Source organism: Pleuronectes platessa, chromosome 7 (genome assembly GCF_947347685.1).
Source record: "Pleuronectes platessa chromosome 7, fPlePla1.1, whole genome shotgun sequence".
NCBI classification, from domain to species: Eukaryota; Metazoa; Chordata; class Actinopteri; order Pleuronectiformes; family Pleuronectidae; genus Pleuronectes; species Pleuronectes platessa.
The window spans coordinates 10,420,877-10,436,870 of record NC_070632.1 but is presented as its reverse complement, the minus strand read 5'-3'; the positions used below and the strand labels follow the sequence as shown (position 1 = coordinate 10,436,870).

The 15,994-nt window shown below is 44.8% G+C and overlaps 2 protein-coding genes across 2 annotated transcripts; one reads left to right on the top strand and one right to left on the bottom strand.

Moving 5' to 3' along the window:
- Positions 1-3,408: 3,408 nt before the first annotated feature.
- LOC128444102 (lysine-specific demethylase RSBN1L) lies at positions 3,409-13,693 on the top strand. Its single transcript, XM_053426410.1, has 8 exons — positions 3,409-3,913; positions 4,146-4,265; positions 5,290-5,981; positions 9,818-9,955; positions 10,086-10,228; positions 10,449-10,616; positions 10,747-10,858; positions 11,180-13,693. Exons 1-8 carry the CDS (start codon positions 3,424-3,426, stop codon positions 12,893-12,895), a joined length of 3,579 nt encoding a protein of 1,192 aa, XP_053282385.1. The 5' UTR covers positions 3,409-3,423; the 3' UTR covers positions 12,896-13,693.
- On the bottom strand, positions 13,514-15,732 carry tmem60 (transmembrane protein 60). The gene is made up of 2 exons (XM_053426747.1): positions 15,589-15,732; positions 13,514-15,363 (listed from the first exon to the last, which is right to left on the bottom strand). Exon 2 carries the CDS (start codon positions 15,275-15,277, stop codon positions 14,873-14,875), a length of 405 nt encoding a protein of 134 aa, XP_053282722.1. The 5' UTR covers positions 15,278-15,363; positions 15,589-15,732; the 3' UTR covers positions 13,514-14,872.
- Between the last annotated feature and the right edge of the window lie 262 nt (positions 15,733-15,994).

Below are 15,994 nucleotides of genomic sequence, written 5' to 3'. Positions count from 1 at the left end.
TCGCTGCTCAGCCACAGCGAGTTAACCTTCTGCCTGGAGAATGAAAAGGATTAGAGGTTAGAATGTGGATGATAAAGGGCAACGGGGTTTGTTCAGTTGATATCAGCCAATCTAAATAAATCCTGTGACTCAGCTGCAGAGAACAGTCAGGAGCTCTTTTATTCCCTGTAATACCCTCTCTCCTGGCTTTATCCATTTATGGACAGCAGGTTTTTTTTTCTCCCCATGGTGCCCTCTTGGGATACAGTGTTTTGAATTCCCCCAGTGTACCGACTTGGCCCGCTCTCTGTCCTGGATCGTGTAAACACTGCGCTTTTTTCCACACAGACTAGAATAAACTTCTGACCATCAGTCTAGTTTTGCTGCATGCGCTTCCCGGCAGGACGCTTCATCTCCATCCACTTTGGGCAGAGGAGCCACTGTCGTCACTCACGTCTGTTATGTGGATAAGTGTCCCATTTCCAAGTGAGTGAACCCAGCGGCTGTCGTCACGGTCCAGCGCCAGCCTTTAGTAAAACCCCACTCAATCTGCCCGCCTGAAGGTTTCAAACCTACCTGGAGAATGTCTTTCTGCTGACTCACTGTTTGCTTTCTGAGAGCAAATAAACATATTATTTTTTGTAAATCAAATGATACAACACCTGCATTAATCCTGGGAATCAGTATGTATCTGTTTAAAATTAAAGCAGCACTCCTAATCGTTATTATGTCTATCTTACAGACACACACACGCATATTCATATTCACTTAAAATCTCCATGGCCAGCTCCCTAATTCTGCTGTAACTGATACATTCCTTCTCCATGTGTGAGAAAGTTTTTCATTGGTCGATTGACCGATAATGATTCTTAAAAATGAAACGACTAAGTGTCCCTCACATCTGGGCTGGATTTCCTGCAGCTCCCCAACACTAGATAACTTCAGGTCAATTTATCTGTTCCAAAAGCCTGGACGTCATTAAGACGTGGCTTGAAATTAATATATTAGAATCCTTGTCTCGATGAAGGATATGAAAAGCAGGCGTAACGTGGGAACAGGTTATCTGCTGCCGACACCTTTTGCCCACAGGGACGGAACCCCGGGGTGAAAGGGGACATTTGTGAGAAGCTGGCATGTAGGAGAAATAAACTGGTATTTTTCCACAATGAACAAAACAATTTTACAGTTATTATAAAATGTGGTAATTAAAAGTTGCCGTGAAGTTATTTGGTTTTCTGTCCTGATGTTCATTCTGGTTGGATCTGTGCTGCATAAGCAGCTGTGGCTAATCATGCATTATACAAAGTGAAGAGTGGATGTGGGTGCACAGAATGATGGGACCCCCCAGTGTGTTGACATTGTGATTTCCTTTGGTCTCTACCAACTTTACTATAAGAGGAGACTACAGGCCGGGGACGGTACTACACTATACTAAAGGTCTATGTGGTGAAGGAAAGTATTCAGATTATTGAATTGGGTAAAAGTTACATCATTACACTGCGGTGACTCAGGCTCATGTGGTAGAGAGGGTTGAGCCCTTACCAGAATGACGACGGTTTGATCCCCTGTGTGTCAATTCTCGATTTAGTGTTTTAATTCACAAATTTGGCGAAACTATTTTGATTATATGTATGATTTAAATTATTTTATTATATTATTTAATACTGATGCAGTGATGAATAAGAAGTGTGGTTTTGATTGGATTATTTTATAATGTTAGATTAATTTTGAAAAATGTATTATATTTATTAGATCCTCTACAAACGAGTTTAAGAGACGTGACGAGTGAATAGAAACCATAATATTTCCCCCTGAACTCAAGTAGAAGAGAATAATTAAGTGGTTTAAAAAAAGGTGCACCATAGCGTCAATTTTTCTATTTGATTACAGCACTTGAGTGAATGTATTTTCCACCAGGGCTAAAGGATTATTCACTTTAGGCCACCTGATGTTCCGGGAACCAAAAGAATCTTTGTTGTCCTCTGAGCTGTGTCTCCTTCTCTATAGCAACTGTTTTAGTGTCTGTGCTCAGTGTAACATTTGCCCAATAAAATATTTGGGTCAAACGAAATAAACAAGTCTCATTTTAGTATAAGCCAATGTCAGCACTGATGAACACCGTGTACACATTACGACTTGTACTTCAGAGGCTGCAGATTTGTGGAGCAGTTAAATGGACGAGGTCCGAGAGGTTTAACAGAACGTCACAGAGAAATGTGACTTTCAACATTCTTATAGGATTTGTTTGAATTTTCTGTCACGATAACATGTTCATTCTCATCCAAGTACCTAAGTAGTGTGTTGTCATAGGATTTCCTTGAAATTTTAATCACATAATGTTTATAACAGTGGTGATATGATGACTTGTTGTGCAGTGAACACAGCTGTCAGGCTCAGTGGGACAAAAAATATACATTTCCATCGCTATACTGCCATCTAGTGACATTGTAGGAAAGATCTGAGGATAGAGAGTCATTCCATGCATTTACAACTAATGAATATATTACTTTAACAAGCAGCAGGAAATTGTTAATTTTGGAAATCAGATATATTCTCTCAAAACATCTGCAGATCATTTTAATATATGAAATGCTTTGCTCTCAGGAAAAAAAAAATCTTGGTCAATTATCTACATCCATATATGTATGAATAATGTTTTCTATTTTAAGCATATATTTGTAAATAATAAGATTAAACTGAGAAAAAGAAGTAAAAAAAATATTTGTCAGGTGTGAATGAATCCTATAAATTCAATTGAAAAAACATTTGACTGTTTATAGCAAGTATTTCATCTCATCAACTCTTCTCCAGTGTTTTGTTTTTAGCTCATTTTGAAAAGTTCTAATATAAATAACTCAACATATGTGACTACAAACTATGTAGTCACAGATGTTTCTCAGTTATATTCAGTCAGTCTAAGACAAGTTATACTCAGTCAGTGAGTGTGTTGTGTTCAGTGCAGTCAGTCGGTGAGTGTGTGTCAGTGTGTGTTGTGCAGTGTCTCAGGGCGTGCACAACCAGTTGCACAGAGCTTGTCGTTATGCAGTGTGTGTTGTGCAGTGTGTGTTGTGCAGCGTGTGAACAGCCAGTTGCACACAGCTTACTGTTATGCAGTGTGTGTTGTGCAGTGTGTGCACAGCCAGTTGCACCCAGCTTGTTGTTGTGCAGTCAGTGTGTGTTGTGTTGTGCAGCGTGTGTCCGTGTGTTGTGCATTGTGTGTCAGTGTGTGCACAGCCAGTTGCACACAGCTTACTGTTATGCAGTGTGTGTTGTGCAGTGTGTGCACAGCCAGTTGCACACAGCTTGTTGTTGTCACTCCGCTGTAAACACTCTCCTCCTCCACTCTCCGCCCCCCGTGCGTCTGACGCAGCTCACTAAGCTCCGCCCCCAGGCTGGCTCTCACGCACCACTTACGTCTGACCGTAAAAAATAGAAACTTCCAAGATGGCCGAGTCCGTGGACTCCATGCATTTCGCAGCAAACAGCAAAACAAATTCCCCTAAACCCCTGATAGCCAAGCGGCCGCCGGAGAGCCGACCTCAGTCTTCCAGCGACATCTACCCGCCGCCCCCCAAGAAGGTCCGGGTGGAGGAGAAGGGCCTGAAGCACCGGAGAGTGAACGGAGAGGTGTGCGCAGGGGAAAAACACAACGGGAAGCAGAGTTGTGGAAGCCCAGCGAAATGGAGTTTCGGCCCGGCCAAGGCGAGCCACTCTGCCGCCGCCGCGGGGCCAGCGACCCCCGCTCGGAAGATCTTCAAAATCAGCAACTTCCTCGCCGTGCCCGTGAAAGTGAAGAAGGCGAAAGAGAAGCGACACCGGGAGAAGGAGAAGGGCGACGAAGCGCAGCGGAGCTCCCCCGCGGGTGTGGAGCGACTGAGCCCAGCTAGCTGCCATACAAAGACCGAGAACGGCGACGTGAAATCGCTCCAGAGAGGTAGGTGACCACGGAGCGGTGCGTGCCGCCCGCCTGGCGTCTGCTAAACAGCCGCATGTGAGCAAATACTGCGATAATAGCGTTTAGTGAATTATTACATAATTCCCTGAGCCACAGGCCCCAGTGTTTATTAGGCCCAGATGGAGGTTTTCTACACGTGGAAATGTTTTCTCCTCACCGATGTGTCTCCGCATGGATGTAAAAGTGTTTTCGTGTCACCGCCTCCCCGCAGATCACCGAGTGAAGGAGAAGGACAGAGACACGAAGAAGAGTAAAGAGTGGAAACATCACCAAGTGCCTCCTGCACAGGACATCAGCCGGGAGAACGGAGAGGGGGCTTCTCCACTGAAAGGTACCGACTCGCAGTCAAAGTTATTCCTCACTGTTCCGGGAGGACTTTGAATTATATGTGATTACTTTAATCACTTTGCTGTGTTGGACACACACAGTGAACAGGGTTCTTCTTCACAGCAGCACAGTGGGATCTGTGGATGAAAGTGTCTCTTTATATCAGCACAAAACAGATTAAATGAGTGCAGCAGGATCCAATATCTTATTCAAACATCAAACCTGCATGTGCTTTTTGAGTTAGTTAATTTAAACTGCAAACCAGAAACACTAGACACATTAATTTAGTTTGTTAAAATGTAACCTGGTGGAATACATTTCCATACTTGTGCTCAAAGTTTTCGACGTTCTGATGTAACCACAAGTTGCTCTGAATCTTCATCTCAGCAGAGCTATTTGCAGACGTGCACTGAACTCCGGATAATCTCCTGAAACTTTCCAACGGTGCTGTGTAAGTGTGACGAGGCAAATGTCCAAGTCAGGCTTTTTCTTTTCTGGCTATTGTCCGAGGGAGCCCATGTGGGAATACAGCAGGAGATTATCCAGAGGATTCGCTTTGAGCGCGTGGCCGTTTGACGACAGACGCATGTTTAACAATCCCCAAAGAACACAAGAAAGAGGCGTCATAGTAGACACAGAGGAAGATGTCAGCTTGGAGAGATAACGTGGTTTGAGAGCTTGTGGTGATAAGAGCCGACGCCGGTGACTATGTTCTGTAAACAGAGACACGTGATCTCTTCAGTGGGTTTTAAACATCACGTCCTGACTCCTGCTCCTCTCAGACACCAGCCCCCACCCGAGAGCTCAGGAGATTTTCCTTTTGTATTGAATGTGTCTGATTCATAAAATCTCCTGCTGCATTGTTATATGTGAAAAGAGAACCCCGGAGAAAGTCAGGAACAAATTGTCCAGACATTTCCCAGAGTTCATATCTGAAATCAGCTCTACATATTGTAAGGTTTAAAAGTTGAACCTGCAGTGTAAACAATTTCTCTCTCTCTCTCTCTCTCTCTCTCTCTCTCTCACAGAGCCTGAGGAGAAGCCCAACGCTGGTTCCGAGGAGGACCTCCTGCTGAAGAAACTCAAGAAGAAGAAGAAAAAGAAGCACAAAGACGGGGAGCGGGGGAAGGAGCGCTACAGCCGACCCAAAATGTACCATCGCTCATGCCAGACGGTTTGTTCAGGAGTGTCCCTGGGTCTGCCCGAGTTCCTCAGTCGAATCAATGGGAACAACAACAACAGCAGCAGCAGCGACGGCAGCAGCCACCTCCACGCCACCGCTGCTCCACAACAACACTACCAGGACCCTGCCGCTACCTCCGCCTCCATCTCCACCATGGTCAGGGACCGGCTTGGCTACAACTCGCCGCTCCACTGCACCCCGGCGCCGGGCCTGTCCGGTCTGGAGTTCAGTCACCTGATCCAAGTCGAGCAGCAGGCCAACGGGGGAGCGTCTGTGGCGCACGCCTACAGCGAGCAGCTCGCCGCTCTGTCCCCGGCCGAGATGCAGCGCTTCGCTCAGGAGTTTGTGACCCTGTCGTTCAGCGAGGACGAGGGCCAAGCGGCCTCGTTCGTGATGGGCATCATTCACGGAGCAGCGTCCTACCTCCCAGACTTCCTGGACTACTTCTCCTACAAGTTCCCCAACGCTCCGGTGAAGATGGAGGTGCTCGGGAAGAAGGACATAGAGACGACAACCATGCTCAACTTCCATTCTCAGGTGAGATGGTTGTTTTGTGTTGAACGGGGGGGGCTCAGTGTGTGTGTGAGAAGCTGCTGACATGTGCACTTTGTGTCTGTGAAGTATTGGATTGTAGTCAGGAGGTATGAGCAGTCAACCTGATTTTAAATCCATCCCTACCTCCGTGTTCAAAGTGTTTCAGTGGCCATGTTGTGTTAGGAGCGGTAAGGGTGTGTGTCGCGTCTTCTGTTGTCACTTGTAGTTGGTCTCTTGAAAATCTCCTACTTTTGAGTTCTCTATATTGATCATTAGAGTTGTGCTTTCACGTCAGTCTCAGAAGGCAGAGCTGAAGTTGGTTATGGATGAGTTTTAAACTGTTGTGGTACGCTTTGTAAAGGACACAACAACTGGGTCTGCATTTGAGACTGTTCTGTTGTAGTCTTGGTTTGACGTTTCCTGTTTCTCAAATTTACATATTTAGAAGTTATTCTGTAAAGAAAAAAATCCCTTTCTGGTTGTAACTCTACACTTTTTGTTGTATCTCATATTTGGGGGAAAACACTCACCATCGAGCACACAAACCTCACACAAACGTTTGTCTGTTTTCTTGAGCTACTGTACGCGACAGCTTGGTCACTAAGGGCTAAATACATCCTACGTTTTCACGTCTGTAGGACCAATTCGTCATTGTTGTCAGAAATCCCCCCAGTTAAATTTACAGAGGAAGTTATTATCCTTTGCATTTGTTTATTTGTCGATTAGTTAGCATGATTACAAAAGCTACTGGACAGATTTCCATGGAACTTAGTGGAAGGATATGTTATGGAACAAAGAAGAACTCATAAAATATTGGTGCTGATCGAGATCAGGGGGCAGATCCGGGATTCCCCCCCCCCCCCCACTTTCTTTAACATTTTCCTTGATTTCTCAGAGAACAGTTAATGGGTCTTGTCAGGGACGTTAAAGCTATTCGGTTTAGATCCAAATAACAATCTCGATCTAGTGAATTAAAATCTGGTTTCATAAGGGATGTGAGAGGTATGTGCTCCACTGAGTGCCATTCTAGTTAATATTTGATTCACAGTTTGTTTCCATTTTAGTAGTAAAATGTTAACCATTTGCACGTGTGTTAGAAATACATTAACATCAACTCTAATAATGAGGCATGAATAGCTAAAGAATAACCAGGAGGTTTGTTCAGAAACAGCAGACATTGTTTAATATCTGTTACAAGTGGCTGCATCCTGTTAGATGTGAGTAAGAAACTTGATTCAGTGTAGACAGCTCTTTGATAAAGTCAATATTTACATTTTAAAACGTCAGGATTTTGTAAATAATCCTAACTTTTGTCAGTCCTACACCTGAATCTCAGCCTGTACATCACTTGAACACGTTTTTAGAAATTGAGAGAATCGATTTAGCTCAGGCACACCTAAAATTGTTCATTCCAAGGACCCGTCACTGTGAGGAAAACTTGTCCAAGGTCTCTCTCTTGATCGCACTGATACTCCATGAGCTCTGTAATCAGATCTGCTTCAGCTCGTCTGGCACCAGGATTTTCCTCCACTACCAACATGAGGCAGATGATGCATTGGATCCTGTTACTGTACAAAGACCAACCCGATACAGCTGTCAGCTTATTTTCTTGATTTTAGCCAGTTTGTATTAAACGTCAGTTGATTATTAGGACGGTGGACTTGTATTTTTCCACCAGCAAACAATGATGGTGAAGCAGCGCTGCTGAGTGATCCTCGACTGAAGTGACTGATTGATTCATGGCTGTGTTTAAACGTGGTCTGTCTGAATCACAGACTTGTACATAAACTTGCTCTTAGTTCACATGCAGGAGTGATGGATACAGTGGAACACATATACAAACACACAGTATAGTTTTATCTGAGGCTTGGTCTCTGTCCAGATGTTATTCGCTCCGGATCAGGAACCTTTTCCCTCCATACTAACACATGTGGAAGTGCACATCACATGACCATATACGTACACTGGGCCTGCGTGTGTCCGTGCAAACAGGAAGCAGTTTACTCTGCAGTCAGATGCAGAAAAACTGCTACGGAGGAGGAACAGATATTATGACCTGGAGAGAAAGTGAGTTGTTATCCTAGTTGCTCGTTGGTTAAACGTTGTTGATTGAGACCCAATCAGAAAATGAATGTGGATGTCTTTGTCTCCATTTCTACCTATCCAGACTAAAATGTAATCCTGGAGTTTTCAAACTGACATAGGGTCAGCAGTGTTTCCTAAATCCTCTTTTAGGGATCTGAGAAACTCTGGAGCAATGTGGACTGGACACCAGAAATAAACGGAGAAAAAGAAAAGCTTTTAAAATCTAAAACATATTTTTATGGGGCCTGAGTGTTTTCCTCCAGGCTGGGGCACACACTATGGCTGTTTACCTTTTTGAAACCTGTTTACCTTTTTTAAATAATTTTCAGTGACAATTGTTGACATAGTACACTAGTTACATGGCCACTTGATCAATGCTCCTTTGTCTTAAAACAGTCCTGGACTATGTTTAATCCATAGTTATGCAATTTTTCTTCTGGAGAATGAATCCCCTTTTTCACACCAAATTAAAGATTATGTATTATGCATGTAACCAACAAGAGTTTTCTATGTAAGGATATTGTTTTGTTGGAAACCATGGGCCCTCCTCTCATTAACAGGCGAGGTGGCTTAGAGCTCGGATGTTCAGTGATGTAAACGTGACACCCGGGTGGACACGTTTATATCACTGAACATCACTGAACATACAACCGTCCTCCTGCTCTGTGACGTCTTTGCGAGCACACACACACTGTAAACACACCTGTCTCCTGTGACGCCGGCTACGCCCACATTTTTAAGAGTTTATGAGTTACACATTGCACGGCACAATTATGCAAACATGTCTTTCCTTGCTAACTAGCTAAATTTGTTTCGGTCTGAGATGCTGGTGCTTGTGCGGGCAGGGAATCTTGTGTATATATATGACCTTTAAAGTCAAAAGGGATGGTGTCTCCAGAGGGTAAGATAAAGTGTTGGTCTGGTCAATCCATTGGAACTTACAGATTTCAGAGGAGATGAATATGAATTGACTTTAAAGTGCAAACTTTAATTCGCTTGTAAAAATGTGTCTGACTTTTTGTGGTTATTTGACCTATGATGTAATTTTAGACTGGAGATTCTTATAAAAAGTGTTTTGAGAATGACTCTGCATGAGTAAGACTCTCATTCATGTGTGAACAACTGTTTTTTTTCACACCTCGGTTTCAGTGAAGTAAACACGTCGAGGACCACATCAGTGTCTGCTGTCGTTATCTGTAATTGTCAAAACACCTAACTCCTGTTTCCTCTGTGGTTTCACATCTCACCTATTTGCACTGTGGTGAAGCCATTAACACAGAGCACACAATCTCTCCTATTTGTTATTTTGTGCTCGTTATCATATATTTTTTCTTATTGAGTAGCACTGATGGTTTTATTCATGGTAACATAGAAATAATTTTAGATTAGCTTTTATCATGCATTGTGATTTATGTCACAGCAACTGGTACCGAGTCATTTAACTTATTAGGGACTTCGCTCTTTTGCTGTGTCTGTATATAAAGTACTGTGCAGCTTTGGATCTCTGAAGCTAAGGCCTTATTGAAAGCAGTCAATAAGAAGAATAACAACAATACATGTATACACTGTCAGTGGCGCTGGTCTCATAATTGACCACGGTTGCCTGAGTAGTTGACCATAAAGGCAAATACGGTTTAAAAAAAATTTCAGCTGGCAGTAGACTACACGTGTTCTTATTGTTAGATTCATAGTAAGATTAATTGATGCCTGGGGGTGAGAGTCTGATCTGTTTCCTCTGTGTTCCCCTGCTGCAGGTGAAGCGGACATACTCCCAGGGAACATACCGTGCCGGGGCCATGAGGCAGGTCAGTCTGGTCGGAGCTGTGGATGAGGAGGTCGGAGACTACTTCCCAGAGTTCATCAACATGTTAGAAGAATCTCCCTTCCTGGAGGTCAGTGTTTTTGTGATATTTGTGTATATACACTCAGCTAGAGGACTTGTGAACATCTGTCTTTCTTTTTCCTTGTGTATGGCTGCGAGTCATTATGAAACTGGAAGGTTCTCACCCTGTGTTTTTGCAGCGGACTCTGCCCTGGGGAACATTCTCCAGTCTGCGGCTGCAGAGCCCCACTGAGAGCGACGACGGCCCCATCATGTGGGTCCGACCCGGGGAGCAGATGATCCCGTTGGCAGACATGCCGAAGTCGCCCTTCAAAAGGAAAAGGTGTGTGGAGATACTCAGTCTGTAAATGTTTACCAGTGCACAGGGGGCCTCCTCTCACTATTGTCCTCAGGTGGAAAAATTAGCTTCAAGTAGAGTTGGAATAACAAAGCCCCATTTATCATGAACTATTTTTGCCTGGTCTCGTACCTGCACATGCAATGTACAGGTACGTAGACGTGCCATGAGCTGGTCCTGACAGTTGTTAATAAATGTTTCTCAGGTCCACCAACGAGATAAAGAACCTGCAGTATCTACCCAGAGCCAGTGAGCCCCGGGAGATGCTGTTCGAGGATCGTACAAGAGCGCACGCGGATCACATCGGTCAAGGGTTTGAGAGACAGACGACTGCTGCTGTAGGAGTGCTGAAGGCTGTGCGCTGCGGAGAGGAGTGAGTACACAGTGCAGAAGTACTTTGCATCTAGTTATGGTTTAAAAAACTAATAACGCTGTAATGTAACAACATCTATGAGAAAAGTTATTTATTGTGTTCAGATTTAACTCTAATTTTCGCCTCACAGGAGTGACATCCCTTCCCGGATCACCAAAGATGTTGTGTGTTTCCACGCCGGAGATTTCCCAGAAGTGGTCATGAGGCTGCAGCTGGATCTCCATGAACCCCCGCTGTCTCAGGTGGGTCAGGTTTATAAATCATGTCAGTGTGATGTGCAGCAGATGCTTGTCAAACCTTCTTTAAAGATTCACATACAAGTGAACACTACACGTGTTATGTAAACTTTTTTTCCCGTAAAGAGTAAAATCACAGCGCTGCGTCTTTAAGTGCAAAATAGAAAAAAACTAGAGCTTTTCATTGACTTCTGCCATTCCCCATTGTCTCTTGATAATCAATTTATATCAGAGGAAGTCCCCGGTGTTATTCTGTTAGCTTGTCGAGTGCATCAGTTGATCCTGTATGGTGGAACCGCTGAATGACGTGTCTTCCTGTCTCTACAGTGTGTTCAGTGGATTGATGACGCCAAGCTGAACCAGCTCCGGAGGGAGGGGATCCGATACGCCCGCATCCAACTTTACCACGATGACATCTACTTCATCCCCAGAGGAGTCGTCCACCAGTTCAAGACGGTGTCTGCTGTCTGCAGCTTGGCCTGGCACATCCGACTCAAACAGTATCACCAACACGAAGAGAAGGAGGAAGAGGTGAAGAAGGAAGAGAAGCGTGCCCATAGGGACATCACGCTTCATATCAAGGAGGAGGAAGACGAGGAAGACGAGGAGGACGAGGAAGACGAGGAGGAGGACGATGAGGACGAGGAGGTGGAAGAGAAGGAGTGTGACCCTGCTGTAAAGGCTGTGATCAAGCTGGAGCAAGAGGTCATCGAAGGAGGGGAGAGGCCGCCCTCACATATGCCACGACAGATTTTCAAGGAGGAAGAGAAAGAGAACGGCACCGAGATGAAGGAGCTGGCAACGACACAGTCTGTTCACTTTGTAAAGAAGGAGAGAGACGAAGCTGTTCTCACTCATACACTAATGGACCCTAAAGCTGAGGAGGATGAGAAAGAGGGGGGGAAGGGAGGGGAAGATAGTAGTGCATACACATGCCAGACACCACAGAAAGGCCATGAGGGTGGAGGGGACAGTACACCCTTAAAATCACTACAGCAAATTAGGAAGGAGAACAATGTGGAGGAAGAGAGGCCGCAAAAGACGACTCTGCCAGGTCAAAGTCTAAAAGAGAAAACTAAAGATAATATAACGACCACTAATAACACACCGATCAAAAAGGAAAAGGTAAAACGAGAGAGAGATGAAAAGGAAAGGGCTAAAGAGAAGGAGAGGAAGGATAAGGATAGAAATAAAGAGAAGGAGAGGGATAAAAAGGACAGGCCGAAAGACAAGGATAGAGAGAGGGAGAGGGTGAGAGAGCATGAGAAAGTGAAGGCCGAGGCGGGAAGAGAGGGAAACACATCGACACAGCTTGTGCCACAGATGAGGAAAAAGGAGGATGAGGAGCGGACAAGAGAGGGCAGCAAAGCCTCTCAAACTTCCCTGCATGTTCAGAAAGATGAGAAGTGGGCCAAGGAGTGGGACTCGAAGACGCAGGCCAATGTCAGGAGAGAGAAGGAGCACGAGAAAGACAGGGGAGGTGCACACGCGGCATCTCACACGAGGCCAGACAGGGAGGAGGCTCGAGACGCCTGCTCGCATAAACACAAGTCTTCACACGGGAAGAAGGAGAAGAGCGGGCACAGGGAGGGCAAGGAGAGCAACATGTCGAGTGGGCAGGCGAAGTCGGGGAGAGAAGACGGGAAGACGGGCCCTCCCAAACCTGCCAACATTCAGGTTAAGAAAGAAGGAAAGAAGGATAAAGACGTCGGCAGTAAAGACGAGAGGAAGAAACCGCCGGAACACAAACCACGAACACTCATCACCTTTGACCTCTTTAAGCCGATGGATGCTCACCAAACTTTCGCCCTTTCCTTCACAGACAGTCGGCCTAAGGCGCACCACCACAGTGACTCTCGAGGCTCTTCCTCTAAGCCTGGATCTGACAGTCGGACACTTGTGCCCTCTAAAGGAGCCAGAGTAAAGGACTCAGTGCAGGGGAAACCTGCCCCGCCCCTACAGGACACTCGGCCCCAGCAGCACTTGTTAAAACATCCCCTGAAAACACACACGCCCCAAACAGAGAAAGACTTCTTACTATGAATGTCTCGGTGTCTTCTATTTTTACTGTGCAACGTATGCTGCGGCTTTGTTAAAATATTTGCAACTGTATCCTTCCTTTAGACACGGACTGGTCTTTCTAATTTGTAATTAGACGAGCAGGTGCATTCCATTTCTTTGCTGACACGGCCAAATTTCTCCGGTAGCGAAACGTGGATGCACCCCCCCCCCCCAAGTATTTTAACAGTGCCTAAGAATGTAAGCTAAGTAGCTCACTTCACGTTTGTTAGCGAATGTATGTAGGCTCTATACAAATTGTAATGTGACCCGTGCGTCGGTGCCTGTGCACTACTTAGCTTCGCTCTTAAAGCACCTATTTTAGGTACTGGACTAGCCAATCTGAAAACAACCAGTCTCACTCCCTGCTGTAGGAATCGTGTGTGTTCACCAGTTGAGACAGAATGCCAGTGAAATCCTCTCTGCCATGTTGCTTTAGACGATGGAGTTTGTTGTTTCCAACTCTCCAAAAGCGGAGGAGGTAGTTGTTTTCAGACTGGTCTCTGACTCACACAGGGCTGTAAATGATACTGTATGTACCAAAACTGTACAGTATAGATGTTATTAGCACCTATGTGAGAAAATGTATACAGAAATTGCATATATTTTTTGTAAAACAAGTTTTATTTTCCATAGAACTTATTTATATTATTTACTGTCTGTTTTTATTTGAAACCAATGTATGTGAAAATTTTGTTGTAAATACATTTTATTTCCTAAGATAAGACTTGGTAGTGTGATTTATACTCTGATCAGAACCTCTCAATAAATGGTTCAAAAATACGTAGTCGATGTTAATGTCTCTCCTGCCTTTCACATCCTCCAGGTTTCAACAACTGCTTTGGAAACATGTCACTCCACTTCTCCCTCACATGTTGGGATATCTGTAGAAATTCCCATCAGCCTCATAGGAACTTTGCGTAAAATGCTAGAGTAGGTGCTAATCTTCTAAATGAGAGGATGTTAAAATGGTCAAATCAGCATGTCATGTTGGAATAGACCATTAACTCGTTAGAAAAGCTCAGTTATCCCCAATAAAAGGCCGACCACAGCTAAACAGCACAGAGATGGAACTGGATGTACCTATTGTAACCCCCCCCCCCCCGACCAGCGTCTGCCAGATTAACGCAATATAACTGACAAAGGATGAATTGAAACTCAAGCTTGACAACAGTTAATGAGCATTGGCCCTATAGCCACCAGAAATTGTATTATATGTATTACAGAATTATATTTTGCATTCACAAGGATGTGAACTACAATTCTTTATCCGCACAGTGCAAAGGACTTATTCATATATCCAGAGAATGTTCCGGATTACATTCAAACTGAATCTTTTCAGTGGCAGAAGGACATTCTGGGATGCACTGACAAATTCATCACATGTGGAAGTTGTGAGATTTCTAACTGCTTTACAGAAACACACAGAGATGCCACAGAGACTCCATAGACAGCAACATATATGGTTCAGTGGTGCACAGTGCATGCTAGTGCAGAGAGTAATTTCATACCGTCAATGTGGCACTAGTATTACATGGACACAGCAGACAATACTGTATGTGTGTCCATACAGTGTGTGCCCTCCCCCCCAAAAAGTGTAGAGGTGAATTGTAGAGCAACATTTAGTGTCACAATGAACTGGTGCACACATGTGAATGCTCTGCGCCTATCGGATTTAAAACCTGTGAACCAGTGTGAAGAACTCTTTGGAGCCTCTTGGGCTTGGAACCTGCTGTAACTTGCTGAGCTCGAGGCAGAAACATCACATGTTAAAATGACATTGACAAATAGACAGCATCTCAAGTGGATCGGCCCTGTCAGCCTGATACACAAAGCGCTTCATAAGGTCTGCGTCAGCTCTGATCCCAGTCCAGCGGATCAGAATGGTGCATCCATTGCTCGAGAAGCCTGAGAGTAAAAAGTCTGTCATGTTCAAAATCAAGTATTGTAGGCTCCTCTGATTCAGTCCCTCCTGTAGTGGAAAACACTGTGTCCCAGCTCCACCAGCGCCCCCCCCAGCAGCACCCACAGAGGGACACACACCACGCTGACCCACATGTCAGCCAGCCTCTCCAGGTGGGAGCACAGTGTCAGGCAGAAGGCCAGCTTCAGCAGCAGGGCCGTCAGGTACCACAGCCTCTTCTTCAGGCTCTGCTCGCCGTCTCTGGGGTCAAAGTCTGGCTTGCAGCGTCCTGCCATCTTCACGATCAGCATGAGGATGAGGATGGTGTCAAAGGTCCAGATGGGGAGGAAGATCAGGAACCAGTTCCAGTGGATCTTGGAGTCCAGCTTGAGGACCAGCATGATGAGGAAGATGAGGGCAAAGATCCAGGAGAGGAGCACCCGCTGGGCCAGGGACATCTTCATCGGCAGAGGACTGGCAGGGAGCCAGTGTCACCCACCACCGAGAGAAACTGAGGAGAGGAGTGAGGACCACAGCCAAGGTGACACACCTGAAAACACACAAACACACACAGACACACGCATGACACTGGTGGACGTGAGGATCACATGAGGAACAGAAGATAAGACTCACATCTGGTCTTACAACACCACCTCTAGTGTTTATGTTCTTCACTGAGCGTTAGACCAGGACTGAGGCTACTATCTGTTAGCAGCTAGCGAGCTTCAACTAACTGCGACAAAACCGGATAAAAACACAAATGAAAGAGTCTCACCTCGATCACCAGGACGGTCAGCGTGTTCTCTTACAGCCGAAGTTAACAAAACTACTTCTACGACAGAGAGAGCAGCGTCAGCCCCGGAAAAAAACAAACGATACGAGAACACAGCAGCTAGCTACAGCTACAGCTACCGACACATTTCCGTTTGGTGTCTTCAAAATAAAAGCACGCATATAAATCTTTAATTACATTTTTGAAAGGTTACTGCAAAACAAAGTCTGTGAGCTCGTTTACAAACTCTGTGGAGATCATGATAATCATATTGATAACTATTACGGTAATATTAATAATGATAATAATAACAACAATAATAATGAGGATATTAACAATTATCATAATAATAATAATTGTTACATTATTATTATTATAAATACAAATGCAAATAGTGGTTATTGTTGAT